The sequence below is a fragment of the Panthera uncia genome (genome assembly GCF_023721935.1).
Source record: "Panthera uncia isolate 11264 chromosome B3 unlocalized genomic scaffold, Puncia_PCG_1.0 HiC_scaffold_2, whole genome shotgun sequence".
NCBI classification, from domain to species: domain Eukaryota; kingdom Metazoa; phylum Chordata; class Mammalia; order Carnivora; family Felidae; genus Panthera; species Panthera uncia.
In genome coordinates this window covers 5601607-5629138 of record NW_026057583.1, presented here as the reverse complement: position 1 = coordinate 5629138, position 27532 = coordinate 5601607, and the positions used below count along the sequence as shown (strand labels likewise).

Here is a 27532-nt window from a genome sequence, read left to right as displayed (position 1 = left end):
CGGCCTCCAACGCCGCTTCTGGGGAAGGCTCCGCGCCCCCCGGCCCCCGCGCGGCGAAAGCCCGGGGCCGGGGCCGCCCGGGGCCATGCGCGCCCCAGCCCGCCGCCCGCCCGCCCCGGCCCCGCCCGCAGCCCGGGGGGCGCCGCTCGGCTGAGCGCGGACCCCCCCCCAACCCCCACCCCGGGCTGCCCGTGAGCGGGGCCGGGGGGCGCGGAGCCTTCCCCAGAAGCGGCGTTGGAGGCCGAGCGCCGCGCCGCCGGAGAGAAGCGGGAGCCCCGCGGGGGCCTCGGAGGTAACTTCGGAGAGCCCGGGACGCGCGGGGCGGGGGCGCACGGGAGTGTCTGTGTGTGTGTGTGCGTGCGTGTGTGTGTGCGCGTGTGTGTGCGCGTGAGTGCGCGTGTGTGCGTGTCCGCCCGGCCCGGGGCGCGCCCCCTGCCCTCGCCGGGCTCTGAGCTCTGCGGGCCTGGGCGCTGCGCCCTGGGCTCGGTGGCAGAGGTGTTGGGGCGGGGGGGTGCGGGGCTCGGCCAAAGCTGGCGGAGACATCAGGGATCCGGGAAGGGGAACAGGGGAAGCGACCGTGCAGTTTGGGGCAAGTTTTCACGGCCGAAAATCCGCTTGTAGGAAACGGTATTTTGAGGGTTAACTTTATGAGCTATGTGTGCAGACAGCCTGACCCCTCCGGGCGCAAAGTGAGCCGGAAAGCCGGGACCAACCCCAGGTGGGCCGGCCGGGGCCGTCCACGTCTTAAGTCCGGATGTCCAGTCACGTTGCGGTGGAAACGGGGTCCTCGTTGTTCCCGGGGCATCTGGTGTGCCCCTTCACCTGCCGGGAAACACCGAAGCCGGGCCCGGGTGGCCGAGCGAGCGCTCGTCTGCCGTCTGATTCGTGCACCCTGGCTCCCCTACCTGCTCCGCCCGCCGGCCCCGCCTGAGCGAGCAGTCGTGCTCCCCGCCGTCCAGTCCAGCCGGAGCCATCGCCTGTGTGCTCCCCGGGGTGCCGGGAGCTGCCGGTGCGGTGGCATTTGAGTCGCTTACCTGTCACAGCGCCCCATCAGCACTGCTTTGCGGGGAGAGCGTCCCTGTGTTCAACTGTTGTGCACACGTTGGGCGAAGACCTGAGAGGAGGGGAAGAACCCAGAGTCTCCGCTGTAAACAATAGAGGCCTATCCTAAGAAGCTGCGACCCCGGTTCTCTCGCGGGTGGCATGGGGTCCCTGGGAGGGGGCAAGCTTCTTGCTCTCGGCTGAGCCGGCTGTGGTTTGACGCCTGACGCGAAGAGAGGCCAGGAGCCTGGCGGCAGCTCATGAGGCCAGTGAGGCTCCGGTTCCTCCAGCAGCCGCTGCCATCACCTCCCTGGGACGGAGGGGGTCGGTAAAAGGTCCTTCCCTCCCCTTTTCGGGAACCACGACACCCGTGGAGCCTGCCCTGTAGGTGGAGGGCAGCGCCCTGCTATGGCCACAGAGGTCTTCTGGAATGAGCCCCGGGCCGCCGGCTCCCCGAGAGCCTGGCTGCGGTATTTCAAGCAGTGAAGAGAAGAGAGTGAGGGAGAGGCAGGTTCCCGGCACTGTGGGGAGAGTCGCACGACCCCCGACCCCCGGGGATGGGCCGCCTTCCCCGGGCAGCACGGGAGGCTGGAGCAGGAGCCAGAGGCGAATCTGCAGAAAGAGAGCAGTTAGAGATTTTCTTAGCTTACTGGCGTCTGGAGGGAAAACCTTCAGCGTCTGGTAAATCAAGTCTGATTCTTACGGTGCGTGTGTCTGAGATTTGTGTATATCGGGGACTGTGTGAAAATAAATTGTCAGTTGCCAGAGAGGGAGCAGATCAAACAGTTTGTTTGCATTTCTGATGAGTTTGGTGAGGAAGCTAGCGCACTTAGTACTTGGAAGACAGACAAAGAGGAGGGAGCCCTTTCCTTTCCCTGTCGAGGGCTGCGGGCAACACTGATGAGGCTTTCCAGCTTCTGAAAGCCTCCGTGTTCACCAACTCTCCGACGCTGCCTCTGGAACATTCATGCTCCACAGAGGTCAGGAGGTCGGTCCCGCCTCCGTCCACGGCACGCAGGACCCGCCTGGGGTTTTCTCACCCACGATGGCCGACATGCACCCTTTCTCGAATCCTGACAAAACGAGAAGCGGAAACTGGTGTTGCAGCTGTGACTGTGCCTGCAGGGCAGGGATGTGGCCCGCGGAGGACGAGAGGGCAGGGGACGGCCCTGCTCTCTGCTCCTGCCCGGTGGTGACGCCCGCTCTCAAACCAGCTGGGAAAAGGGTCCAGATTCCTCTGCAAACATGTCCTTAAAGCCTCCCTGATTAGCTTTGCCCACGAACGTTTGGATCTTAGTGTTTGGAGTTTACCTGCAGTCTGTGTCCGTTGAAATCAGAAAAGAAAGGAAGAAAAAGAAAAGGAAGGACAGAGTGCCGTGGAGGTTAGCGGCCCGCCTCAGGAGTGCTGCTCAGGGGTCGTATGAGCCTGGGGACGTAACTCTTCGGCGCGTTTATTTTCATACGTACGAAACGAGAGAGCAGCATCACATCAGATCAGCAGTCCCCCCGGTTTTAATCGAACCTTCTATGACGGTAAGTACACGAAACGGAGTGAAGAGTGGGGAGGAAGGTGGCAGCCTGTTCACGCAGCGGGACTTCCCGAAGCCCCCTTCCGGAACCCCGAATGGCTCCCCAGAACACAGCTGGAGAATCACTGGAAAAGGCTTCTCTCTAGAACGAGGCACATCTTCTCTCTGAGCGCTTGAAATACAATACTGTGGTCACCTTATCCTGTGTGACGGATGTGTCACTGGCACCCATCCTTCTTGATGGCTCGCCGTGTCCCCGCAACGTGAGCCCCCGAGGACCCTGACCCTGCGTCTCCTGAGACTAGCACAGTGCCCAGCGGGTGACGAGGCGCTTGGCAGATGCTGGCTGGATGGATGAGAAATGAGGAGGAGGTCATTTGGCCCGAGTGATGACAGCTGGATGATTCCACTACGTGTGGCTCTCGGGAGGCGGGGGCCGGCATTTATTTGCTGCTGTTATCTCCAGCGTCTAGAGCGCTGCCTGGCTCCCCGTAAGAAAACGTTTAAAGTAGTTAGTGTTGTTAACTAGTCTTTTTAGATTTCCAGCGTCGGGGGCGTTGGGGTCCCCCCCACACAGGCAGCTCCTGGACACCTGCAGGGTGTTGGGAATTCAGTTCACTTTCGACCCTGGCTGCTGGAGACAGCGTCAGATCCCACAGGGTGAGGGCTCCGTCCCGCGGGACCCGGCTCGCCCTCCCCGCTCAGACAGCGTTGGTGAGCCCCCTCCCCCCTTCAGACAGAGGTGGTGAGCCCCCCGCTGTCCCGTGTGCCTCACACGGCTGACCAGCTACAGATTGGAGGCTCCGACCGCCTCCCCCTTGCATTCAATTAATTTGCCAGAACAGCTCCCAGAAACGCTTCCCATTTGCCATTTATTAAAGGATATGAGAAAGGATGTGAATCAACAGCCAGCCGAGGAGCTGCGGAGGGCAAGGGCCCAAACAGAGGAGCGTCTGTCCTCCGAGGGCTGGGGGCCCAGCCTGGTCCCTCAAACGTGGAAGCTGTCTGAAAAGGGGGCCAGGAAGCCCTCCTCTCAGGTTCTGCGGAGGCTTCGTTGCTACATGGTCACGACTGACTCGGCCAGTGGCCGTGGACTCAGCCTCCAGCCCTTCTCCCCTCCCTGCAGATTGGTCCAAGCCTCTAATAACACCCTTGGTCCTCCTGGCAACCAGCCACAGCCCTCGGGTGGGGTCCAAAGTCACCTTCATTAATGACATGATACCCACTCCACCTTTATGGCTCTGAGGCGTTTTCAGGGTCTGTGGATGAAGGCCAGATATATTTTAGAAACATACATCTTGGCCACCTGAAGCGTCGAAAATACACATATTTTAAAATTGTCGTATTGCATCTAGGAACTGGGTTTCTCCAAAAGGTAATAAGCAGTGTATGTGGTGTGGTTCTTCATTCTGTTCATAAACATTCTGATTCTTTCTCCTTCTGGGCACGTGGAGGGTCGCTTTTCCCTGCTTACGTGACATCAGGCGCGGCCGTGCGCCTTGCTTGGCTGGAGAGATGTTGTGGGAGCTCTAAGCTCTAAGAGGACCTCACCGCGTCCTCCCTTCCCCTCTGCTCCGGTGATAGAGAAAGCCCTAGAAGGTGGCTGCTCCCTCAGCGTGAGTCCCGGAGGGAAGGTGATGCGGAGCACGGGCCCTCGCTTACTCGCTGTGGACACGGAACGTGGAGGAGAGAGTGTTTTGAGCGCCTGGAATCTGGGGACCGTTTGTGGCTGGAGGAGAGTCCGTCCTGTCCTGACAGGTGCACAGAGCTCAGGCCGATGCTGGCTTTGGGCCTGAGCCCATCGGGAGGGCCAGTGGTCGCTGAGACGGGGCTCCGCCGGGATCAGGACCGGGGGCTGGGCGCCACACTGAGGTTATAGTTGTCTTAGCTCGTTGGAGAGCTCCCTTGGGTCGGTCTTCTAAAGAAGGACGCATGATAACCCAAAGCCTGGTGCGTGAGCCGCAGAATGCTGGTGTAAGAGTCGAGGGGGAAGAAAGTGAGTCTGATAAATGTGTTCCCGGATCAGGAAGACTAGAAGCCAGATAACAAAGAGAAGCTGCCTGTGATCTGGGAATTAAGGCAGAGAGAGCCTGTGTTAGAGCTGAGTGGCCCACGTCTGGTGGCTGTGGCACACAGCCGTATCCGTCTTCTTCCCAGGCCTGAAGCCCCCTGCGGCCGGACCACACACAGGTGCACCTGCGCCCGTGGGGGCCGTCCTGACAGCATGGCCTCCCGAGCACCATCGCCGTGGGATCTTCCGGTGCTCTGGGTGTGAGTGCCTACCCTCAGCTACTGAGAGCTTTCGTGGCAGCCTTGTCCCCTGGCGTGGCCCCGGGGGGGTGGTGGTGCTGAGCCCTCCACCCCACCCCCTGCCCTGAGCGTCTTCCTCAGTGTGCGTCCCACCTTTTGTGCCCTTTCCACCTGCTGTTCTGCTCTCTTCGGGGGGGAGGGGCAGTCGTGGCCGTCAGTGGCTCGTGTTCAGTGAGTGATTAGCACGAGGAGGCCCTGGGCTTTCGAGAAAGGCAAGATTTCTGCAGGTTTTAGGGTTACTCGAGGAGACTCGAGGACACGGCTGAGAAAACAAACCGAAAGGGTCAGCAGACCGGCAGGGATTGGTGGGGGTCCTGCAGTACGAAGGGCTTTAGACTGTTCTGGAAGCCTGTGGGGTGCCTACCGTTGTGTGACGGCCACCCAGGAGGAATCAGGAACGTGTACGGGGCTGAGGAAGGTGGGAAGTAATACCTCCGTGTGGGTGCAGGTTGGGGCGGGCAGTGGGTAGTGGGGGCAGGTGGGGGGCGGGCGGACACAAAGAATGGCCGTGGGCGGTGGGCAGTGGGCTCACCCTCTCTGTCCCCGTCACCATTGGCACACTTCCTGGGGTGTGCTAACGGCCCGTCTGCTGGTCCGCCTCTCCCGCGGAGCTGGGAGGCCCCGGAGGGATGGGGACGGGAGCCTGTGTGTCGTCGCCCTGTGACTTGCACGGTGCCTGGCACAGGCTGGGTGGCTCCGGGAGCTGCCAGGTGAGGGAGGGGACGAACGGCATCTGCATGACTCACAGCTCACTCTGCAGGGACAAGGGAGGCCTGACTCGGTGGCGGCAGCAGGAAGGAAGGAAACGCCCCGATCCCGCCCCCTGTAACCTCGGTGAGAGTCCCTGCGTGACCGAGGACCAGGTCTGGGCTGAGGGGGACTGTGCTCCGCGCCAGGACGGGGAAGCGACTTGCCAGGCACAGGGCCCAATCGGGAAGCATGTGAGGAAGAACCCCGGCCGGCGGCACCGAGGTGTGACTCTTCCAAATCCCCCCGCCAGCCACCAGCCCTCCCGGAGCCTCTCGGGGCCCTTCCAGAATGCGGATTCCCAGGCTTTGCCCAGGGCTGTCCAGGCCGAGTGTCCGGGCTGAGAACTGAGCCTCCGTTTACCCCACATCTTGCAAGTGCCTGTTGCCGGGGGTGGGGGGACCCGGGTCCGAGCCCACATTCTGAGTCGCAGACTGCGCCTTGTGGCCAAGTCCCATCAGCAGGAAGGTGCGGTGGCCGCAGCCGGTCGGGGCTGGTCAGAGGAGCCCGGACAGAGGGGCCGTCTGCCGACCCCGGGAGGGCTGCCCTTAACCAGGTCCCCGACATCTGCCTGGCCTGGGGCAGGGCTGGTTCCGGTGTGAGGAGCAGCCTCGTGGGGAGAGGGGGGCGCTGCCTGGTCTTGGGGGCCACTATGCCCACTGGCTCAGGTCGGGGTGCCGCACGCTCCCGGAATGGGGAGAGGACAAGGCAGTGTGGCCGTCCGCGTCTCCAGGATTTTCAGATGCGTTTCAGGACCCCGGACAGGAGAGCCCGTGTTGACCTCCCCGGTGATAACGGTCACCCCCTGGCTTGCCCGCCCACAGAGGGTTCTCACCGACAGGCTGGGCCAAGCAGGTACTGTTTTATCAGTTAGGGCAGAACATTCGCCGCTGGGAAGGACCCAGGTTTCCAGTATGTCCCCCTAAGTACGAGAAAGCGCAGTGATGAGGTTTTCTTCCTTCCGTGTGCTCGGGTAGGGGGCATGGGGGGGAGGGGCCCCCAGAACCTGTGACTGTTAAAATTTTTTTTTTTAGTGTTTATTGATTTTTGACAGAGAGAGAGAGAGAGAGAGGCAGAGCGTGAGTGGGGGAGGTGCAGAGAGAGAGGGACACACAGAATCCCAAGCAGGCTCCAGGCTCTGATCTCAGCACAGAGCCCGTCGCGGGGCTCCAACTCACGGACTGTGAGATCATGACCCGAGCTGAGGTCGGAGGCTCAACCGACCCACCCAGGTGCCCCCAGAACCTGTGACTGCCACCTTCACAGCAGCAGGGACTTTGCAGACTGATTAAGCACCTTGAGAAGGGGAGTACCCTGGATATCTGGGTGGCCCGTGTCATCACAACAGCCCATACGTGGGAAGAAGGCAGAAAAGTCGCAGAGGGAGGCGTGGCCTCTGGGGCAGAGGGGCAGTCACGTGACTGCTGGGTTTGGAGCCAGAGGAAGGGGCCGGGAGTCCTGGAAAGCCTCGGCCAGGAACCGAAACCCGCGAGGAAACAGGTTCCTCCCTGGAGCCCCTGGGGGGGTCGCCACCTGGCCGGTACCTGGGCTTTAGCCCCGTGAACCCACGGTGGACCCCTCACGTCTGGGTCCCTCAGATGGCAGGTCGGTGTCGTTTTAAGGCTCTGTGTTTGTGCTGACACGTCACAGCGGCAGGAGGGAGCACATACAGGACAGCGATTGACAGGGTCCCTATTTGCCGCCCACTGGGGCGGCACAACCCGGGCGATGCTCTGAGCTCCGGGGGCCGTGGACGCCCTGGAGAATCTGCCCGGATCTTCGCCCTGGTCAGCGTTTCTCGAGTCCTGACTCCACCCCCTTGGGACTGAGCCGCGGAGTCCAGAGGTTCCACGGGGCCCACTTTGGGAAGCTCGACAGTGAGAGCGCGACACCGTCGCCAAAGCGCATCAGGCACGGAAACCGCGGAGCCGCTCGCCGCTGTCCGGTGGGCGCACGTGGGATCTGGAGCCCGCGTTCGGATCTGGCCCCGGATGAAAACCGGTAACACGAGTTACGGCGAAGGAAAATGGCAGGACTCCGAGGGCGGATGCGGGGGGTTTCCTGGGCGCGAACGCACGGGGGGGTTCTTGTGCTGCCAGGCAACGTCGTGGCGTCCCTGCCCCTCCCCCCATGCCGTCTGTCTGTCCGTCTCCATTCTCTTGGCACCATCTGGTCCAGGGCTTCACCTCTTCCTGGGAGGTCACAGGAGGGAGGTGGCCTGGGGACAATTTCAGGCGGGGAGAGGGGACGTTAAGGGACCTGCTACCTCTCGTTATTAGTATTTTACTCTAAAAGGAAACACGAGCCACGCCTGAGCGTTAGGAAGGCATTTTCGGAGACGTTTTGGTAAATAATCACTTTGGAGCTAATACTAATACCTAGTATTTCTTTGCACGCTTTGCACGCTATATTTTATAAAATGCCTCTATGGGCAGCCCAACTTGCCCTTTACGCTTCTGCCCCAGGGCCTTTGTACTAGCTGTTCCCTCTGCCCTGGATGCTTGCCTTCCCCCCCCCAGGGAGGGGAGGCAGGCACATGGTTTCTTCCATGCCGTGTGTGGGGACTTCGTCCAAATGCAGTCTTTCCCCTGAGGACTTGTCTGACCATCTTACTTAAAATTACCACCCCCTCTGCCCTGTTCTTCCCGAGCTCCTCTGTTTTTCTCCGTAGGTAGTTCGCCTCTAATGTACTGTATGTTTTACTGATTTATTTTGCTTATTATCTGTGCCCCACCTAGAAGACAAGCTCTCTAGGGTAGTTTTGTCTTAGCTTTGGTCTGCTCTGTATCCTGTGGTATCGCTACGGCTGAAAACAGTGCCTGGCATATGCCAGACATCTTTTGAATGAAAAAATGGATGTCTCATTTGACCCCGTTCGTGATCTCGGGAGGAGGAAGTGATACCTTCCTTTTCTAGATGAGAAAACCAAAGATCAGAGGTGATAATTTATTCCCCAATTTACAGTGCTGGGATCTGCCTGAAAATCCTTGCCTCTTTATTGTTCGTTAGAAAATCAGATGATTCAGAACATTTAAGTGATAACAGACCTGAACGAAAGGAAGAAAAAATCAGCCAGGGACACTTACTACTAGTTTTGGTATATAGAGGGTGTGTGTTTACAGACAATTTTATATCATGTTATCACATACCATTTAGTAGCATACCTTTTTACTGACGAAAGGCCATTGGTATTAAATGTGTCAACGAATATATATTTGCAACATGATTTATGAATGGCCGCATGGCATTTCACCGTATGGATGCACTACAATTTCACATGACCAGTTGTTGGATACAAAGGGTATCCGCGATATTTTCTTACTATGAGCCATATTGAAGTGAATGTATCTGTAGCATTTTTTTTACACATATTTGATTCTTTCCTTTGGAGAAATGCTTACAAGCGTGGATTTGTTTGATTTAAAAATAGGTATATTTTCATTTTAGGTGTTAAGTTTTATTTTAAATGTTACCGCTGATCACTTCCTACAACAGCCGTCGCACAGATGTGCCCTGGTGCCACAGTACAGGGGGCTGCCTGCTTTCCCACATCCCCCCGATAGTGGTACGAGCCTTCTGGTTTTTTTTTTTTTTTTTTGGTTGTTTATTTATTTTTGGAGGGGAGGGGAGGGGCAGAGAGAGAATCCCAAGCAGGCTCCGCACTGTCCGCGCACAGTCCGAGGCAGGGCTTGAACTCACGAACGGTGAGATCATGACCTGAGCTGAAGTCGCACGCTTAGCCGACTGAGCCACCCAGGTATGAGCGTCCTGACCAGCTCCACTGCAGCAGGCAAAAAGTCTGTTTATTACGGTGCTTCTCCATTTCATAAAGAAAATATCAGCTTAAATACTTTAGATTTGTAAATTAGAAGGTAGTCAAACACATTGCTGTTTTAGTTTGCTTTATTTATGATGATGCGCATTATTTTCTTAGCCTTTCTTTCTTTGTAAATTGACTATTTTTTTCTTTTGGACCGATCCTCCTTTCCTACTAGTATTTAGAGCCTTCCGTAAGAGGCGAATAGCTTCTGCATTCCAGTTTTTTCCCCCATTTTTTATGACGTTTATTGGCATTGTAAGTAAGTCATTTCCAGTTATCCAAGCTGATCAGTCTCTTTCTCCGTGATTTCAGCTTCTGGAATCTTATGTGGAAGACATTTACCCGACCTCCCGTTGTCTAAATCCCGACTAAAATCTCCTTCTTTGTATTTCATGCATAATGTCCTTTCATACATGCCAACGACTGAGAACTAACTTAATTTTTTACCAGTTGGTTAAGCAGTTACTCCAATAATACCTAATATGGACGCATTTATGTTTTACTGAATAAACCATTATTTTCTCATTGACCCAAAAGGCTACCTTCATCATACGTTGAATCCTTACCTGCATTGGGTCTTACTTCTTGTCTTTCTACTCTCCGTGGATCTCTCCACCAAATTATGATCATAGGAGCTTTATCATAAATTGTAACACTTGACTGTCCAAATAGCTTGGCGTTTTGACCAGAAAACTCATCTAAATTATCTTAAAGCAAGTAACTGCTCAGGGTTCCCTCCAGCACACAGAGCCTCTCACCATAAAAATGCCAACAGAACAAAGCAGAACATCAACAAAATGCTGTCTTGTCAATTTTCTTTTTTTCATTTATTTATTTACTTATTATTATTTTTTTAAATATATAGTTTGTTGGCTAACATATATAGCCATGTAACAAATATATAGTTTGTTGGCTAACATTTTTTAAACATACAGTGTGTTGGCTAACATACAGTGGACACAATGTGGTCTTGGTTTGGGGTGTAGATTCCTGTGATTCATCGCTTACATGCAACACCAGTGCTCATCCCAACAGGTGCCCTCCTCGATGCCCATCCCCCATTTACCCCCTCCCCAAAGCCCCATCCCACTGATGGACCTGGAGGGTGTTATGCTAAGTGAAATAAGTCAGGCAGAGAAAGACAGACGCCATATGTCTTCACTCATACGGGGAACTTGAGAAACTCCACAGAAGACTGTGGGGCTGGGGAGAAATAGCGTCTTGTTGATTTTCTTAGTTGCTTGTTTGCGGCCTTATTTATAAAAATTTTCTTTTCTGTTTCTGGCAGGTCTAAGCGGGAACTTGTTTTTCTAGTTTTTAAAATGTACTTTAATTAGTATGTATTTTCAAAAGTGCGTTAAAGAGGAGAAAGTGACCTAAGGGATGTCCATCTGCCACTGAGGCGAAATAGGGGCTCCCATTTCGTCATTTTGCCGCAGTGCTTGTTGCTTCGTGTTTTCAAAGGAAAGACTGTGAGAGTCCTGCTCCCATCACCTGCCCTCCCCCCGTGGTGAGGGGGCTTCCCCTCCTGGGGTCTTGGGGGTGGCCACCCACCAAACACCAGGCGTTGGGCAGATGAAGCCGACAGTGGTTATTAATCACACATTCACAGCCTGGAGGAGGAGGACACGGGGCCACACAGGGTTTGAACTTGGGAGCAGACTGGACACACGGGCTGCGGGAGGCAGGCTTTGTTGTGACAAGACGGTGAGTGACCCATGCTTCCCGTGGGAGGCTGTGATCGGCCTGTTTGCACAGTTCCATGGCTGGCAGGGTACCGACCCCCGTTTGGCTGGGGGGTCTTGTCCGCAGGAGCAGATGGGGAGCCATTCGAGGCCCTCCAGGTCTCACCAGATGTCAAGGCAGCGCCTAATGCTGGGCCTTCATTTTAGGCTTCTCCACATCTTCCTCCCCCTCTGTCTTTCTCCAAAAGAAACCACTGTCCCAAACCTGGCCCATTTCATTCCACGTGCATTTTCATGCTTTCCTTTTTATATATACATTGCAGAACAATCTATTTTGTTCCGAATTACACCAGTCACATGACACATCCATTTGTAACTTTCTTTTCCATGCATTTTTATGTTTTTGTTTTTCTTTTTTTTTAAATTAAAAAAAATTTTTTTTAACGTTTATTTTTGAGACAGAGAAAGACAGAGCATGAACAGGGGAGGGTCAGAGAGAGGGAGACACAATCTGAAACAGGCTCCAGGCTCTGAGCTGTCAGCACAGAGCCCGACACAGGGCTCGAACTCACAGACCGCAAGATCATGACCTGAGCCGAAGTTGGCCACTTAACCGACTGAGCCACCCAGGCGCCCCAATGTTTTTGAAGTGTATCCTTAAATTTGCTGTAAATAAATTCATATTAGCTGCTGTATGATATCAATTATATGATCTCCCCACCCCCCTGTACTCTTTTACTATTAAAATCTGTCTTTAAGAATCAGCTTTGCGTCCTTATGAACCCTGTGAATGGTCACCTTGCTTTGTAACCAGAGGTGGATGTGGAGGGCGATAGAATTTGCTTATCTTGAGCTTTTTCTGTATTGCCAAATTGCCTACTCTTTTCCAGGCACTCATACGTAAAACTCAATCATGCGAGATCAATACTATTACTGGATTTAAATTTGGGCTATCTTAGGGCACCTTTTGGGATGAGCACTGGGTGTTGTATGGAAACCAATTTGACAGTAAATTTCATATATTAAAAAAAAAAAAAAAAAAACTACTTAGAAAAAAAAAATAAATTTGGGCTATCTGGCAAAAGAGTCTACGATCTGTAACTATTGTACTATTCTGCCTATAACAAACACCAACTGTATTCTGATTTGGTTTTGGCTGAAATTTCCTACTTCATCCTGATCCTTGGAGCCTTTCCGTGACAGTATGTTTAGGTATATCGCTCATAGGTGGCATCTGGCTGCAATTAAAAAAAAAAAATTCCAAATGAGAGTCACAGACTTTGAGCTGGTGAATTTAGCTTGTTTACGTTTATTGTGATTTGATGTATTTGGAAAGATTTCTGTCACCTTATTCATGATTTTTACTTGTCTTACTTTGTCACTGCTTCATTTCCCTGATTTCTGACCTTCTATTAATTGATTGTTCATTTATTCTGTTTTCTCTACATGCGTTTAAAATTCTACATTAAGTTTTATAATTTCTTCCTGTTCTCCTGGTGGTGATCCATAAATTTTTTTCTTTTCTTCTTTTAAAATTTTTTAGGGGCGCCTGGGTGGCTCAGTCGGTTAAGCGGCCGACTTCGGCTCAGGTCATGATCTCCCGGTTCGTGAGTTCGAGCCCGTGTCGGGCTCTGTGCTGACAGCTCAGAGCCTGGAGCCTGTTTCAGATTCTGTGTCTCCCTCTCTCCGACCCTTCCCCGTTCATGCTCTGTCTCTCTGTGTCTCAAAAATAAATAAACGTTAAAAAAAATAAAAAATAAATAAATCTTTATAAAAATTTTTAAATGTTTATTTTTGAGAGAGACAGAGTGTGAGCAGGGGAGGTGCAGAGAGAGAGGGAGACACAGAATCCGAAGCAGGCTCCAGGCTCTGAGCTGTCAGCACAGAGCCTGATGAGGGGCTGGAACTCACAAACCACGAGATCATGACCTGAGCCAAAGTCCTTTGCTTAACTGACTGAGCCACCCAGGCGCCCCTCCATAAATTGTTTTCTAACATACATTTCTGAGTTAACATCTAAATTTATTTAACATTCCTTCCTCCTCTGGAGGATACCAGGTAATGCTTAGGGAGTTTTAACCTAGATCCCCACCCCCCTTCTATTTTAGCTCTAAAAATAGTCATTAACATGGTTTTATACAGTTGGTGTGTGTTTAGAATTTACTATACGTTTACTGCTTTCTTCTTTCTGAATCCATCTTTCTTTTCTCTGAAGGAGCTTCTTCAGTAGCTTTTACAGTGAGGAATGTGAGCGACAAAGGCATCTTCGTCTGCAGTTAGTTTTAATCTTTATTTCTGAATAATAGTTTATCTGGTGATAGGATTATAAATGATAAGTCATTTTTCCTTAGCACTTTAAGAATTTTGTGTCTATGTCTTCTAGTTTTCTTTTTTGTGTGTGTCTATGTCTTCTAGTTTTTTTCTTCTTTTTTTTAACTTTAAATGGACCAATAATTCTGGACATCTGTTAATGGAGTATGCACAATATGGATTTTGTAAACAGACCTCGGTTTATCTGAAAGATGGTCCAAATTACAATATCATCTTTATAGAAGAGAATAGTCTGGTTTTTTTTTTTTTTTTATTCTTGAAAAATCTGTTTTTAGTTTTATTCTTTTCTCAGTAATTCATTCCCTCCCCCACTGCCTCAACCATTTCAGGGCTTTCTCTTCATGTGTGTTTTGCTGTTTAAAGGTGAATTTATTTCTGTATGTCTTATTTGGGGTTGCTCTTTGAGTTTGAGGTTCATGTTTCCAGTCTCAAACATTTCTAACATTATCATTTTGGTTATTGGCTTTCCACCGTCCTCCCTTTCCTGGAATACCTGTCAGACATTTGTTAAAACTTCACCAACCATGAGATCATGTGGGAAATGTTGTGACCCAGGCTCGGGCAGAGGGCCACTGACCCCCGAGGAGGGCAGGACTCCCTTAAACTCTGGGGTCAGTGAGGGGTGGGGGAGGGGCTGCCACAGGAGCCCCCGGAAGGGGAGCAGGGTTCCAGCACGGGAGATGTAGGGCACTCGGCAGGGTTGAGGGGGACGGTCCGTGGGGCCACACGGGGTCCTCAGGGGGCCTGAGTGCCAAACGCCCAGCTGCTCAGGGCCCCCTGAGAGCCCTCCCTGCCTGTCCACGTGCCCACCGAGATTCATGAGGACCGTGTGGCTGGCAGGTGTTGTGCTGGTGTTGGCCTCCTGGACCCGAGACGGTGGGTGTGTGGGTGCCTCGGCCGCTCTCCCAATGTGCTTTGGGCTGTGCTGGGAGCTGAAAGTGTTCACACCCTGAGGGACCGGCCCAGAGAGAGCTGAGAGAGAGGGAGGCTGAGTGAGCGGGGTGTGTGTCTCCATGTGTGTGTGTGTCTGTGAATGTGCACGTGTGTTACTGTCCCGAGCGCACCGAGAGCCGTGAAGCCCCCTCTCCGTCCTGTGGTGCGTGTTCCACGTAGGCCCCTGCATAGAGCCGGGGCTCAGCAGGTGCACGGGCCAGAGCGGCCCCCATACCTGCCCCGACTCGGGCCCTCGGCAACTTGCGTCCCTTCTGGACGGGCGGTCACCCCTCCTGGGACCTCAGTCTCCGGTCTGTGAGATGGGGGCGGCATTTCCCCCCACTCCCCACAGGGCTGTCTGTGTGGTCGAGGGAGGGAGCCCGCCTGCGGCAGCTGGAGCCGGTCCCGCCGTTACAGAGCACCCGTGTCTCCAGGCTCCTGCCTGGTCTGCTCTCCTGTGGGGTTTCTCTGTGGCCATTCGCACACGGGCTGCCCCTGCATCCACACGCCCACTTGCGTGGCGGCAGGTGCCTTCCGCTGGCCGTCCGTGAGCAGTTTTAATAAAACATGACTCAGGCTTTTCAGATCACTCGTGATTCCTTCCTTCTCTGCCGGAGACCCTGGGCCTTGCTGACTGGGGCCGAGAAGTGTGTAGCCAGTGGGCAGGGGAGAACGTGGAGAAGCCCCCCCGGGAGGCAGAGTCGGGGTCCCCCGGGAGCCGTGAAGGGTCGGGGCTCGCTGCTCCCTGTGGCTGCCCTCTGCCCCCCAAGTCTGTTTCCCTGTCGGTCAGGACACTCCCAAGAGGTCTGGTGAGGCTGTCAGAGTCCAGGAAGAGCGTCTCTGCAGGTGCTCGGGTCCCCAGTGATCGAGCAGAATGTGCATTTGTCCCCCCCCCCCATCCTGTGCCCACTTACTCCACACCCGAGTCCCCTCCTTTAACAGATGGTCCCCACACCGAGCGCTTTCTTGGGGCGGGCTGGGTGGCCCCGTAGGGCGTGCTTCCCCGCAGCATGCTCTGGGTGGGAACGGGACCCCTCAGGGCCTCGTTGCCTCCTCCCCACGGGGACATCCAGACCGTGGCCCCTGCAGACACGTGTGGGAGCTCCTCGTGGGAGCTCTGCCCTCAGGAGGGACAGCCTGCTGCCGGGAGCCGCTGAAACCAGCCCAGAGAAAAGATGCGGTTCGTGTAGAAAACAGGGGAACAGGCTGGGCCCGCACAGAGCGGCCTGCCAGCAGGTGCAGCCAAAGATGCGTGTCCTGGGCGTCCTGGTAAATCTCAGACCTGGTCCTCAATAATGGATGGGCTCTACTCTGTCTTAGGGAATTCTGTGAAACCCTCGGTTTGGTGTGTTTAATGTATCCGTTCAGGGACTGGTTAACGTGGCTTTTCCGTCCATTTCGAAGTAAGGCTTATTATTTCTGTGTGCTGATTACGAAATAGCAGACGTCAGAATTTCAGAGAGGATGGGAAATTATGAAGAAAAATAACATTACACATAACACATCAGAACACAGGGTGAAGGGGAAGGGGTACGAGGGAACTCTCTGCGGCACTGGGAACGTTCTAGATCTTTCCAGGGGGGGTTGGTTACTACACAGACGTGCTTTTATTGAAGCTTCAGCAAACACACCCTTAAGATTTGTGCATGTAGATCTTATTTTTTTTTTTAACGTTTATTCATTTTTTGAGAGACAGAGAGTGAGAGGGGGAGGGGCAGAGAGAGAGGGAGACACAGAATCCGAAGCAGTCTCCAGGCTCCGAGCCGTCAGCACAGAGCCCAATGCGGGGCTCGAACCCACGGACCGTGAGATCATGACCTGAGCCGAAGTTGGACGTCCAACCAACTGAGCCACCCAGGCGCCCCGTGTAGATCTTATATTAAAGAAAAGCTGTGAACTGTTGTTGGGACTTGGATTAATGATACGCATGATGAAACGCTCAGGGGGAAGTGTTCAGATGCCTGCAATTTACTCTGAAGTGCACTAGAAACAAAATAAGATAGCCCGATGAAGGATGGATGGATATGTGAGGAACCAGATACGGTAAAATGTTAATGGTAGAATCCAGATGGCGGGTATAGGAGTATTTGCTATAAAATTCTCTCGGCTTTGCTCTATGTTTGAAAATTTGCATAATAAAATGCTGAGGAACGAAGATTACCGTTCAGAAAAAAAAAGTCCATATTTACCATCCAAACGTAACCACTGTTAACATTTCAGTGCCCATTAATTTCTTTCACTGTCGTCTCCAAGAATATATCACTTTGCATAATGAAGACCTTCTCACATATACAGACTAATTTTCATTTTTTTCACTCAATATTGTGTCATATTTTTTTTTGTCATTAAAAAGTCTTCCGTGTGTAATTTTTAAATGAAGGTGTAATTCACATGTAGCGAAAGCCACACATGTTAGCACACGGCTGCGTGACTTTTGACAGATGTAGACGGTCAGGGAAGCACCGTCCGCCAGCCCCCGCGACCACCGACGTGTCTTCCCGAGCGTCATTAAAGTGGCGTCCTCACGCACGTGGCTTCTTTCGCTCACGCACAATGCCTGTGAGCCCCGTCCACGGTGTTGCCTGTGCCGGTCGTTTGCTCCTTTTTATTGATGGGTGGTACTCCATCATGAGGATGCACTTTAATCTAATCTTACTGCCTCAAAGAGTCATTGTTTATCATAACATATCTTATGTACGTATTCCTTTGTTATTTGGACACTCAAGATGTTTCATTTTTCCACTGTTATAGACGCCATCACAGCAAACATCTTTGTACATGAATCACGGTCCTCGACAATTTCTTTAAGGTGGGTTCCTGGGAAGGGACTTACAAGTCGTAGGCTATGAATGTTTCCGAAGCTGCTGATACACTTTTATTTATTTTTTTAATTTTTTTTTAACGTTTATTTATTTTTGAGACAGAGAGAGACAGAGCATGAACGGGGGAGGGTCAGAGAGAGAGGGAGACACAGAATGCGAAGCGGGCTCCAGGCTCCGAGCTGTCAGCACAGAGCCCGACGCGGGGCTCGAACTCACGGGCCGTGAGATCGTGACCCGAGCTGAAGTCGGACGCTCAACCGACTGAGCCACCCAGGCGCCCCTATGCTTTTAAATTAAAGAGCTCCTCGTGTGTCGCTAGGTGGTTCGTAACTGGCCTGGTTTACACTGGTGTTTATGATCTCCCTCTACTTTGTGATGTTGTCACTGTAGAACGGACTGGAGCATTCAGCGTCGGCCGCGAGGCTCTGACGTCCTCAGCCATGGACACCAACCAGGACACTTCCCTCTTCCTGATGAAGATCTTGGAGGAGCTGGACAGCAAGCAAAACACCGTTTCCTACCAGGACCTGTGCAAGTCCCTGTGTGCCCGCTTCGACCTGTCCCAGCTCGCCAAACTGAGAAGCGTGCTCTTCTACACGGCCTGTCTGGACCCCAACTTCCCGGCCACGCTGTTCAAGGAGAAGATGAAGTGCCCCGGGAACAACCAGCAGTCGAAGAAGATCATGGTGGCCGCGGACGTCGTGACCATATTCAACCTGATCCAGATGAACGGGGGCGCGGCCAAGGGCAAGCTGCCCACGGGCCGGCAGAAGGGGCGCCACAAGGAGGCGCCCTTCGAGCCCTGCGGGTCGGACGCGGAGGCCTGTGCCGCGGCCCAGTGCGAGCCCCTCGGCTGCGAGCTGGGCGACAGGCCCTTCCGCCGGGGCTACCCCGCCCGCCAGGCGTCCCAGGGCCGGAAGGCGGACCCCAAGGACCGCCCGCCGCAGTTCGTGCCTGCCTCCGAGCCCAACTTCCTGCTGGGCGTCGGCAAGGAGCCGAAGAGCCGCGCGGCCTCCCTGGACCGGCTGCAGGCGCTGGCGCCCTACTCCATCGCCAGCCCCCAGCCCTGTGAGATGCAGAGAACCTACTTCCCCATGAACATCGAGAGCGAGCCCGTCTCAGACCAGGACTCCCTGCCCATGAGCCAGGGTGGCAGCACGGAGCCCTTTGTCATCCAGTCCTGTGTCCAGAAGAGGAACATCTTTAAGGAGGATTTTCACAACCTGATGGCCGTGTCGCCCACGCTGGTTGGCCCCGCCAGCAAGGGAGAGGTCGAGCGTGGGGAGCCCCGGGGGCACCCGGAGCCCCACAGGACACCCTTCTTCAACCACAGCTTTGAGATGCCCTGCAACAGCCAGTACCTGAACCGCACGTACTCCCCGGTGCCCGACAAGAGGCGGGCCAAACACGAGAGCTTAGACGACCTTCAGGCCTCCACGTATTTTGGGCCCACTCCAGTGACGGGGGCGCAGGAAGCCAGGCGCTGCCCGGGGAGGCCGGGCAAGCAGACCCCCTGGCCGGCCAAAAGCTGGAGCCTCAACACCGAGGAGGTCCCTGACTTTGAACGGTCCTTCCTGAACAGAAACCCCTCTGAGGAGAAGCTGCGATATCCACACCCCAGCAGCCAGACCCCCAGTTTCCCAGCCCCAGACAGGCGGCCCACTTACCTCGCGCCAAGCGACCCACAGCAGGTCCTTCCCGGGGGCTACGCGGCAAAACCAGATGGGCTCAAACCTAAAGAGGTCTCGTCCCCTGTTGACCTGGAGAAGCACGAGCCGGTCAGAAAGTTCAAAGACAAGAGCATTAGCTGCACGGGGGGGCAGCTCAGCTCAGACACCAGCAGCGTGGGCACCCAGACCGAGCAGCACGTGTTGGAGCCCAAGAAGTACAAGGACCTGTGCGCCTCCGGGCAGAGCAAGTACAGTGACAGGCACGCCATGAAGCAGTCAGACGACGACTCGGAGGTCGTCAGCGATGACATCAGCGACATTTTTCGATTTCTTGACGACATGAGCATCAGTGGCTCCACGGGGGTGATGCAGTCCTCCTGCTACAACAGCACAGGGTCCTTGTCTCAGCTTCACAAGTCAGACTGTGACAGTTCGCCGGAGCACAGCGTAACCAAAATCGCCAACGGGCTTCCCGGTAGCAAAGGAGAAAAGGGCAGCCGGCCCGAAGGCAGCAGCCACCGCTCCGAAGAGGAGCTGAAGACCAGTGTGTGCAGGCTGGTGCTGAGGATCGGCGAAATCGAGCGGAAGCTTGAGTCGCTGTCGGGTGTCCGCGAGGAAATTTCGCAGGTCCTGGGCAAGCTAAATAAGCTGGATCAGAAAATGCAGCAACCCGAGAAGGCGGGTGTGCAGGTCGACCTGAATTCCTGGACGAGCGAGGCTCCGTCCGACGAGAGCGCCTCTCCCCGGATGTTTCGTGGGCACAGCGGCCCCCGTGGACCCAAACCCGAGAACGCGGCCGACTGGTGCTGCTCAGAGGCCAGCGGAAGCAACAGCGAGAGCCTCCGCGTCAAGGCCTTAAAAAAGAGCCTCTTCACCAGGCCGTCCTCGAGGTCCCTGACGGAGGAGAACAGCGCCACGGAGTCCAAAATCGCCAGCACCTCCAACTCGCCCAGAGACTGGCGCACCATCACCTACGCCAGCCGCGTGGGCCTCGGTGAGGAGGAGGTGAAGGACAGGGGCCCCGGGGAGAGTAAGGACTGGCACCAGAAGTCCAAAGAGGTAATTTAATCCGCGCCCACCCATCGGGGCCTTTGCGCTGGGACAGCCCCGGGGCGCATCCCCGGAGGAGCCTGGCTGTCCTTCCAGATCTGGGGCACTGTCCGCGTTAGGACAGGGAGGACGGCCCGGGCAGATGGTCCGTCCGCCAGCTGGAAGGAGCGTGCGCCTGGTATTGTCCACGGGAGAGACCGGGGTTCGGATTCAGGAGGGGTGGGGGAGCGGGGGGTGTGGGGGAGACGCGGGCGAGCCAGGGATGACTGCTCCTGAAACAGCGGGGCGCAGGGAGCGGGCGGTGAGTCCCCAGTCAGGGAACGGCCCCCCCGCCCCCGACGGCAGCTCCCCGACACGCGACGCCCGTTTCCCCTGCCCCGTGGCTGTCTGCCATCGCAGCCGTGTGCTCACTCTTCCCGGGAGCCTCGGTGCCTTTGCATCTTGAGGGCCGACACGTCCCCGTCGGTGCCAGGGCGGGCGTACACGATGCTCGCGTCCCCTGCAGCGGGGAGCCGCGGGCCGGTGGCGCCCGCGGCGGCCCTCCTCGCCCCTTTCTGGCCAGAGCCGATGCCCTGATTCTGCGGGCCGGGCCGCAGGTGCTTGGAGGGGCCGGTGCCGGGGAGGGCGTGACGGCGGTGTGGGCTGCGGGCTCGCGAAGCCACGCGGGAGGCTGGCTTCCACGCAAGTTTTCAATGTCCAGAATCAGAGGAAGGAGGGTAAAAGATGTGATTTATATACATATATGTGTATACATATATATATATGTGTTAATCTTTGTTTAGGTGTATTTATTCTTGAGAGAAAGAGACAGAGCACGAGCAGGGGAGGGGCAGAGAGAGAGGGAGACACAGAATCCGAAACGGGCTCCGGGCTCCGGGCTCCGAGCTGTCGGCACGGAGCCCGACGCGGGGCCCGAACTCACGGACCGCGAGATCCTGACCCGGGCCGCAGTCTCTGAGCTGAAGTCGGACGCTCCACCGACTGAGCCCCCAGGCGCCGGAAGTGACCTTGTCCGATCCCAGGGAGGCATCTCCTGCCTGTGCCGGCCACCGCTCTGCTCTCGTGCAGCCACGTGCAGCCACGTGCAGCCCGTGCTGTCGGGAGCCGGTGTGGCGCCAGCCGGCCCGGTCCACGTGCAGGCCCACGCTCACACACTCGCGCCTCGCGGCCCATCCCGCGCTCACGCACGCGTCCCCCTCAGGCACCCGCAGCCTCTCCTCCCTGCCTGCCCTGTTTTCCCTGGCTTTTCCGCGTCGCGTACACGGCTTCGTGTTTTGGTGTCGACCCCCTCTGACACACGGGTGGGCGGCCCTCTGCTCGGCCGTCCGATCTGGCAGGAGAGGGGGAGAAAGGCGGACACTGACAGGTGCCCGCTTTTACGGGCCTCGCCGTCCAGGGGGCGGACGGACGGGGAGCCGGGAAGTCACGGGCCTGCAGAGTGTGCAGAGATGGGGGCCCACCCGGGCTTGGCAGTCACCGAGTGCTTCCCGGAGGCCCGGTGAGACCCCCGTGTGACAGGTTCACGGAGAGCAGAGTCCCCCGGGCCGGGACCCCACACTGCTGTCCGCTCCCCGGAGGGTCTCGGCACCACCGGAGGCTCCCGGCGTGTGCCCTCAGGCTGCTTCCCTCCCGAGGGGCAGGGTGGCCCGATGTCGGAAGCGCCTCGAGGGGAAGGGCCCGCGGTGCTTACTCCTCGGCACCAGGTACACACTGGGAAAAACGAGGGGCTGACACTCCCGGAAGCCCAGCTGGAAGCCGAGCCCCCCAGCGGCTGTGCCCCTGCTCCGTGGGGGCCTCGCCCCTGCTCGGCGGGGCCTCTCTGGGCTCCGCTCCGTGCCTGCGCGAGGAGGGCTGCTAATGGCAGTGACGCCACGAGGGCTTGGTCCGCGAGGCCTTGTTACCTGAGCTCACGTGAGGGCCATCCCATTGCACACTTTTCCTGGACACTTGCCCCCACTCCTGGCGTACCTTCTATCTGTGCTAAATCCCCGCATTCTGTTCCCCGGACGCCCGCGGGGCCCCTGTTCCCCGGATGCCCGCGGGGCCCCTGTTCCCCGGACTCCCGCGGGGCCCCTGTTCCCCCGACGCCCTCGGGGCCCCTGTTCCCCGGACGCCCGCGGGGTCCCTGTTACCCGGACGCCCGCGGGGCCCCTGTTCCCGGATGCCCACGGGGCCTCGCAGTAGAAAGCTGCTGGCTGCCCGGTTGTGCCGTGAAATCCCACAGCCTCTGTGCTACTTTCCTGGCCTCCCCCTGTGCCCCTCTGCAGGCGGCCGGGCCATACAGCGTCCCCCCGCAGCACCGACTGCCCAAGCAGTGCAAGGACAGCTTCCTGGTGGAGCAGGTGTTCAGCCCGCACCCCTACCCCGCCTCCCTCAAAGCCCACATGAAGAATGACCCCCTGTACGCGGACATGCGGCTGACGGAACTGGCCGAGGTGAAGCGGGGCCAGCCCTCCTGGACCATCGAGGAGTACGCAAGGAACGCGGGTGACAAGGGCAAGCTGACGGCCCTAGACCTGCAGGTGAGTCTCGCGCGGTCGCGGGCGGCGGGGGGAGGCCCCCCGCCCCACACCCCAGCCCATGCAGGAGGGACCTCGCCGTCCGGCGCCCCGGGGCCCCCGCCCCGGGATTCCGAACCTTGATCAGCCGTAGAGCCGAGACTTTAACACAGGGAGCGTTACTTTGCTGATTTGCTTGCAAACATTTGGCAGTGGGAACGCGGGGTTGATTGACTGACTTTGGCCGCCGAGTAGCTACCGGTGCGTTTAAGGCTCCGTAGCGAGTGTACATCCTCCTCGTTCGTTGCCCACGAGACCTGGGACAGAGCTTCACGAAACACCAGCCGATTTCTCCTTCCACATGTAGCACGTGGGATAAACATATTTGTGGGAGCCAAGCTATGGATTATGTGTCCATGTGGAGCAGTCCCAGGTAAGAGCCACCCCCGGGAGCTCGGTGAACGCAGTCGTGGCCCGAGTCTGGCCACCACACGAGGGGCTGGGGTTCGGGCACACGTCGGTGGGCAGCCCCACCTGGTCCCGTGCACACTGCACCTGCCCGTGTCTCTGTGTCACCACAGGAAAGCATCCCGTCCTCACCTGCAGAATGAGCTTTGTGACCTGGCCTGTTGAGGGCTGTGGGGGAGATGCCAGTGGCAGGGGCCGGGGGGCGCGGTGTGGCGGGCAGAGACCTCGGGTTCCCCCAGCGCTGGGCTCCTCTGCGGAGGGACCCGGGACATCCCCTCTGCCCGCTCCGCGCCGTGCACTGGTCATGCCCGTGTGTCCCTTGCAGAGCCGCTGTGAGAAGGTTTGGGAAGAAGGCACTGAAAGTCCCCGGCGGGAAGCAGGGGCTAGAAAGGATTTCAGGGGCCAGTTAAGTGATGCTGAAACGAGTCAGGTCTGCGTGTTCTTTCCCGGGCGGCTGTGAGCACGGGGCGCGGGGACCGTAGGGTCCGCGGCTTGCAGACGAGGAGATGCCAGTTCTGGGAGCCGGGTGCCTGGCCCGGGTCGGACAAGCCTCAGTCTGTGCGGGACCCAGCCCAGCCCCTGGTCCTCCTCCTGGGCTGCCGAGAGAGCGGGGGCCCCGCGTGTCCCCACAATGACCACAGTGAATCTGAGTGACGGCAGTTAGGGGAAGGGGCAGCCCTGGCTAGACTCTAACGGTGGGGCTTGTGCTGACAGCCCCCTCGCCCCTCTTACCCCCTGCACGCTGTGTCCCTGCGTGTGCTGTGTCCACTGTCCCTCCGGGCCGCTCCCTGTCCTGTCCTCCTCCTGCTCGTGGGCCAGGGCTTGGATGCCCTGCAGGTGGGCCCTGTGCGGCTTCTCGGTGGGGGCCACTCCCCCTGCGTTCCTGGGTCTCACGGCGTGGATGGTTCAATTAGTACACGGCCGTGAAAGGGTCAGATGAATCGAACGAGTCATAGATCGACTAATGTCTTTATTTTAACGTTTATGTATTTCTGAGAGACGGAGACAGACAGACAGACGCGGGGTGGGGGGGAGGGGCAGAGAGAGAGGGAGACAGAGAATCCCAAACTGGCTCCACGCTGTCAGAGCAGAAGCCACCACGGGGCTCGAACTCACAGACTGTGAGGTCCTCACCTGAGCCGAAACCGAGAGTCGGCCCTTAACCGACTGAGCTGCCCGGGGGCCCTGAAACAGCGTCTTGAAGTTGGGGGAGGGGGCCGTTCCCAGGCACAGGTGACTTTTTGCCCCTACAGATGTGTGACATGTTAACGTGCCACGTTTATAAGTATAAACACAAAATTGCCCGAAATAACAGCGGGCCTTCAGACTAGAGAGCTTTGGTGACCTCACTTAAGGTCGAGCCAAGGAGGGAGCGCCCTTTGCACAAAGCAGGAGGGGAGGGGTTGCCGGGAGGCTCGGCCTGACTCGTTCTCGTTCCTTTTCGAAAACTCAGGTGATGTCAGGACAGCTGTGCCATCTGGACGATCTCCGGGGCCCCGTGTGTCTGGGTGTGAGGTCGCCCGCTCGGGGGCGGGAGCAAAGCGGGGGGCCCTGTTGTCACTCGAAGGGTCTGGGGGCCTGGTAACAAGCCACCCTGGCCCCTGGCCCTGGAAACTGTGGTATCACCGCTGTTTCTTGTCCTTAGAGCCTGAAGTTATCAGGAAAGCTAATAAAAAATAGTTTATTTTGCAGGCTGAGTCCCGGCCTGTAAGGTGTACGTGACCGTGAAAGGAAGCCGACTTCCTTCCGTTTGAGACAGAACCTGCCATGCAGGGTGGGCTTGGTTGGCTCCAGGCCTCCCTCCGTGACAAGACTGGGAGGCAGAGGCGGCCGGGCCCGTCTTGAAGGTGCAGGGTGGGGGGGGGGGGGGGGGCTGCTGTTCAGCCGTCCAACCCTGGCAGGTGGCCACTCACCGTGGCAGACCAGTCTGCCCGTGAGATTACCCGTCCCGGATCCCCCTCTCCCGTCCGGTGTCCGTGAGATGGCTGAAGGGCTTTCGTGGCCGAGCCACACATTGCAAGTGCCCGTGGAGGGCAGACTTTGGGGGGAGGGAGCCCTGGCTGGAGCCTGAAGACGGGTGTTCGTCCTAATGGCGGGAGCGGGCAGCTGGGGGAGGCCGGGGCTCCTGGGACTCCAGCAGAGGACGCGGCAGTGGGGGCTCCCGCAGAGACCCAGCCCCCTGTCCTGACAGACTTCCCGTTCCTGAGAGGGTCCCGTCACTCACGATGGCCCAGGAAGGGAGGGACTGTCAGGGAGGGGCTGTCACGGTGCGATGGGCAGGGTGAGAGCCCGGGGGGCATCCGGGCACCAGCACCAGTGACAGATGTCGTCGCCCTGGGATCTGAGGCCGAGGGAAGGGAGCTGTTTCTGAAACCCACCGAGACCCAGGGCCCCGGAGCAGACGCCTGGAGGGAATTGGGAAAACGTCCCGTCCACTGACCGGGCCCACCTGGCGTGCGTCCACGGGGCCAGGCTGCTCTGTCCCCAGAGCCAGGTGACAAATATCAGAGGCGTGTCTGGAAGGACGGGCCAGTGAGTAACACGGGTCAGAATCACCAACATCCCCCCCAAAACACGCTACAATGCAGTTTTCAAACAGTTTTCTTTTTTTTTTTTTTTTTTTTTTTTTGTTTTTTTTTTTTTTTTTTTTGTTTTTTTTTTTTTTTTATTTATTTTTGGGACAGAGAGAGACAGAGCATGAACAGGGGAGGGGCAGAGAGAGAGGGAGACACAGAATCGGAAGCAGGCTCCAGGCTCCGAGCCATCAGCCCAGAGCCCGACGCGGGGCTCGAACTCACGGACGGCAAGATCGTGACCTGGCTGAAGTCGGACGCTTAACCGACTGCGCCACCCAGGCGCCCCTCAAACAGTTTTCAAAGGATGTGTTTTGTGATCTTGTGCGTGTGTCCGAGCGACTTTAACGTGCACGTTTTGAGCATTAAACAAGCCGAGAAAATCTCCAGAATGGATACGTTTGTTTGTGTTTCAGAGATTTAGGTGACCTCGCTTGGGATTTCTGTGTTTGCTTTCACGTGACGCTACGTTATTAAAAGCTCTTGCCGGAGGGGGAGAACACTGCTCCCCCCTCCGCCCTGTTACAGGAACTGATTAGCACATCACTGGGGAGCGCGGTCCACGGGCAGTTCAGGAGAACTGTGGTGTTTCTCCTACAGACGCTGCGTCAATCTCAGGACACGGGAGACCGAGGTCAGCGCGGGCCTGCCATCGCGGACGCAGCCCGTGGCCCTCGGACCGTCTGCACGGCCCTGTGGACCGGGACTCCGAGCAGCGGCCTGACCATATTTTAGATTGTGTGTGAGCTGCTCGTCTGGGACAGGACTTTGATTTCTCAGTAGACGCTTTTGTGTGGATCTGGGAACGGAATCAGAGCCACGAGAGAGCCCTGCCTCAAAGGGCTCTGTTCTTAGGGCCGGTAGGGGAGCATACCTGTCAGTGAGGTTCCCGGGTTGTCCCACGGCCCGGCCGGCCCGCTTGTGGCCGCAGACCCCTGGCGTTGAGCCCCGTTTGTCTCGGCCCTGATTTGCTTGCTCACAGCGAGAAGACCCGTGGTTTCCCCGTGTCAGACCCGTGGACTCAGGCAGCAAGGGCGGGGCAGGTGTAGTCGTGGTGTGTAGGAGCCCGAGGCCTCGGTGGCCCGTGTCAGGCGGGGCTGGCATGGCGGATGTCGCGGTGGTCCCGGGCTGCGGACGAGTCAGGCGCTCTGGGACCTGCTTTCAAGTACTTCCCGTGTCCCTAACGTCTTGTCGTTGCTTCTAGACGCAGGAGTCCTTAAACCCAAACAACTTAGAATACTGGATGGAGGATGTTTATACCCCGGGCTACGACTCGTTACTGAAGCGTAAGGAAGCCGAGTTCAGACGAGCCAAGGTCTGCAAGATCGCCGCTCTGGTCGCCGCTGCCGCGTGCACGGTCATCCTCGTGGTTGTCGTGCCCATCTGCACGATGAAATCCTGAGCCCGGGGCCGCCCCGCCGTGCACGGCTGGCGGCCGCCGGCTCTCCCTCTGTGGCGTGAGGCCTCAGGGCCGTGTGGCGACAGCTCGCTGGGGCTTTCTGCCGGTGGGCAAGATGCGCTTCAGGAAGTGTGCGTTCTAGAGAGACCTACCCTCCTATTGGCTTTGACTCAATGACGCTCGGATGCGTTGTTAGAAGTGCAATATCTTTTCCTACCAAAAGAATGTAACGGACGAGCAGAACATGCAAATTGAATTCCAAGCAAAAAAAAATTTAATTGGATTCTTTCCATTTTATTGAAGTCTCGCGGTGGGGAATATGTTACGCGGCAGATATTTGCTACGTGCCTGCCTGGGGCCGCGGAGGGAGAGAGCTGGATGAGTTCTGTTTTCCTTAATGTTGCGTTGCAGGTGAAGTCACAGGTTGTGTGTCCCCAGAGGATGCTACTTCTCTGCTGACTCGCAGGAAGGACTACGACTTTTCAGTCTTGCCCTTTGGTCACCATTATGATCCTCGTTGCAGATCTTCATGGAACATTCTGGATCTTTCTCCTGCGCACGGAGTAGGGAGGAGCTCACCTGCCGAGTCAGGCATAGCATGGAGTGTGCTCCCTCTGCGTACGAGGCTGAGGGACCCGGGCCGGGAGATCTTCCTG

At 56.7% G+C, this 27532-nt stretch overlaps 2 protein-coding genes across 2 annotated transcripts in view; both read left to right on the top strand.

The window, feature by feature from the left end:
- TMED3 (transmembrane p24 trafficking protein 3) overlaps nt 1-17698 on the top strand; it is an 87922-nt gene extending 70224 nt beyond the window's left edge. The window contains exon 3 of the mRNA XM_049614381.1: nt 17609-17698. Coding sequence (XP_049470338.1) covers nt 17609-17647 — 39 coding nt within the window. The 3' untranslated portion in view covers nt 17648-17698. The remainder of the gene's footprint in view (nt 1-17608) is intronic.
- MINAR1 (membrane integral NOTCH2 associated receptor 1) lies at nt 6287-27159 on the top strand. The gene is made up of 4 exons (XM_049614379.1): nt 6287-7628; nt 17609-19947; nt 22206-22460; nt 26682-27159. Exons 1-4 carry the CDS (start codon nt 7619-7621, stop codon nt 26877-26879), a joined length of 2802 nt encoding a protein of 933 aa, XP_049470336.1. The 5' UTR covers nt 6287-7618; the 3' UTR covers nt 26880-27159.
- The last annotated feature ends 373 nt before the right edge of the window (nt 27160-27532 follow it).

Coding starts and splice junctions, on each gene's coding strand:
- MINAR1 (XM_049614379.1), top strand. Junction 19,948..22,205: donor GGCACCAGAAGTCCAAAGAG/GTAATTTAATCC, acceptor GCCCCTCTGCAG/GCGGCCGGGCCATACAGCGT. Junction 22,461..26,681: donor TGACGGCCCTAGACCTGCAG/GTGAGTCTCGCG, acceptor CGTTGCTTCTAG/ACGCAGGAGTCCTTAAACCC.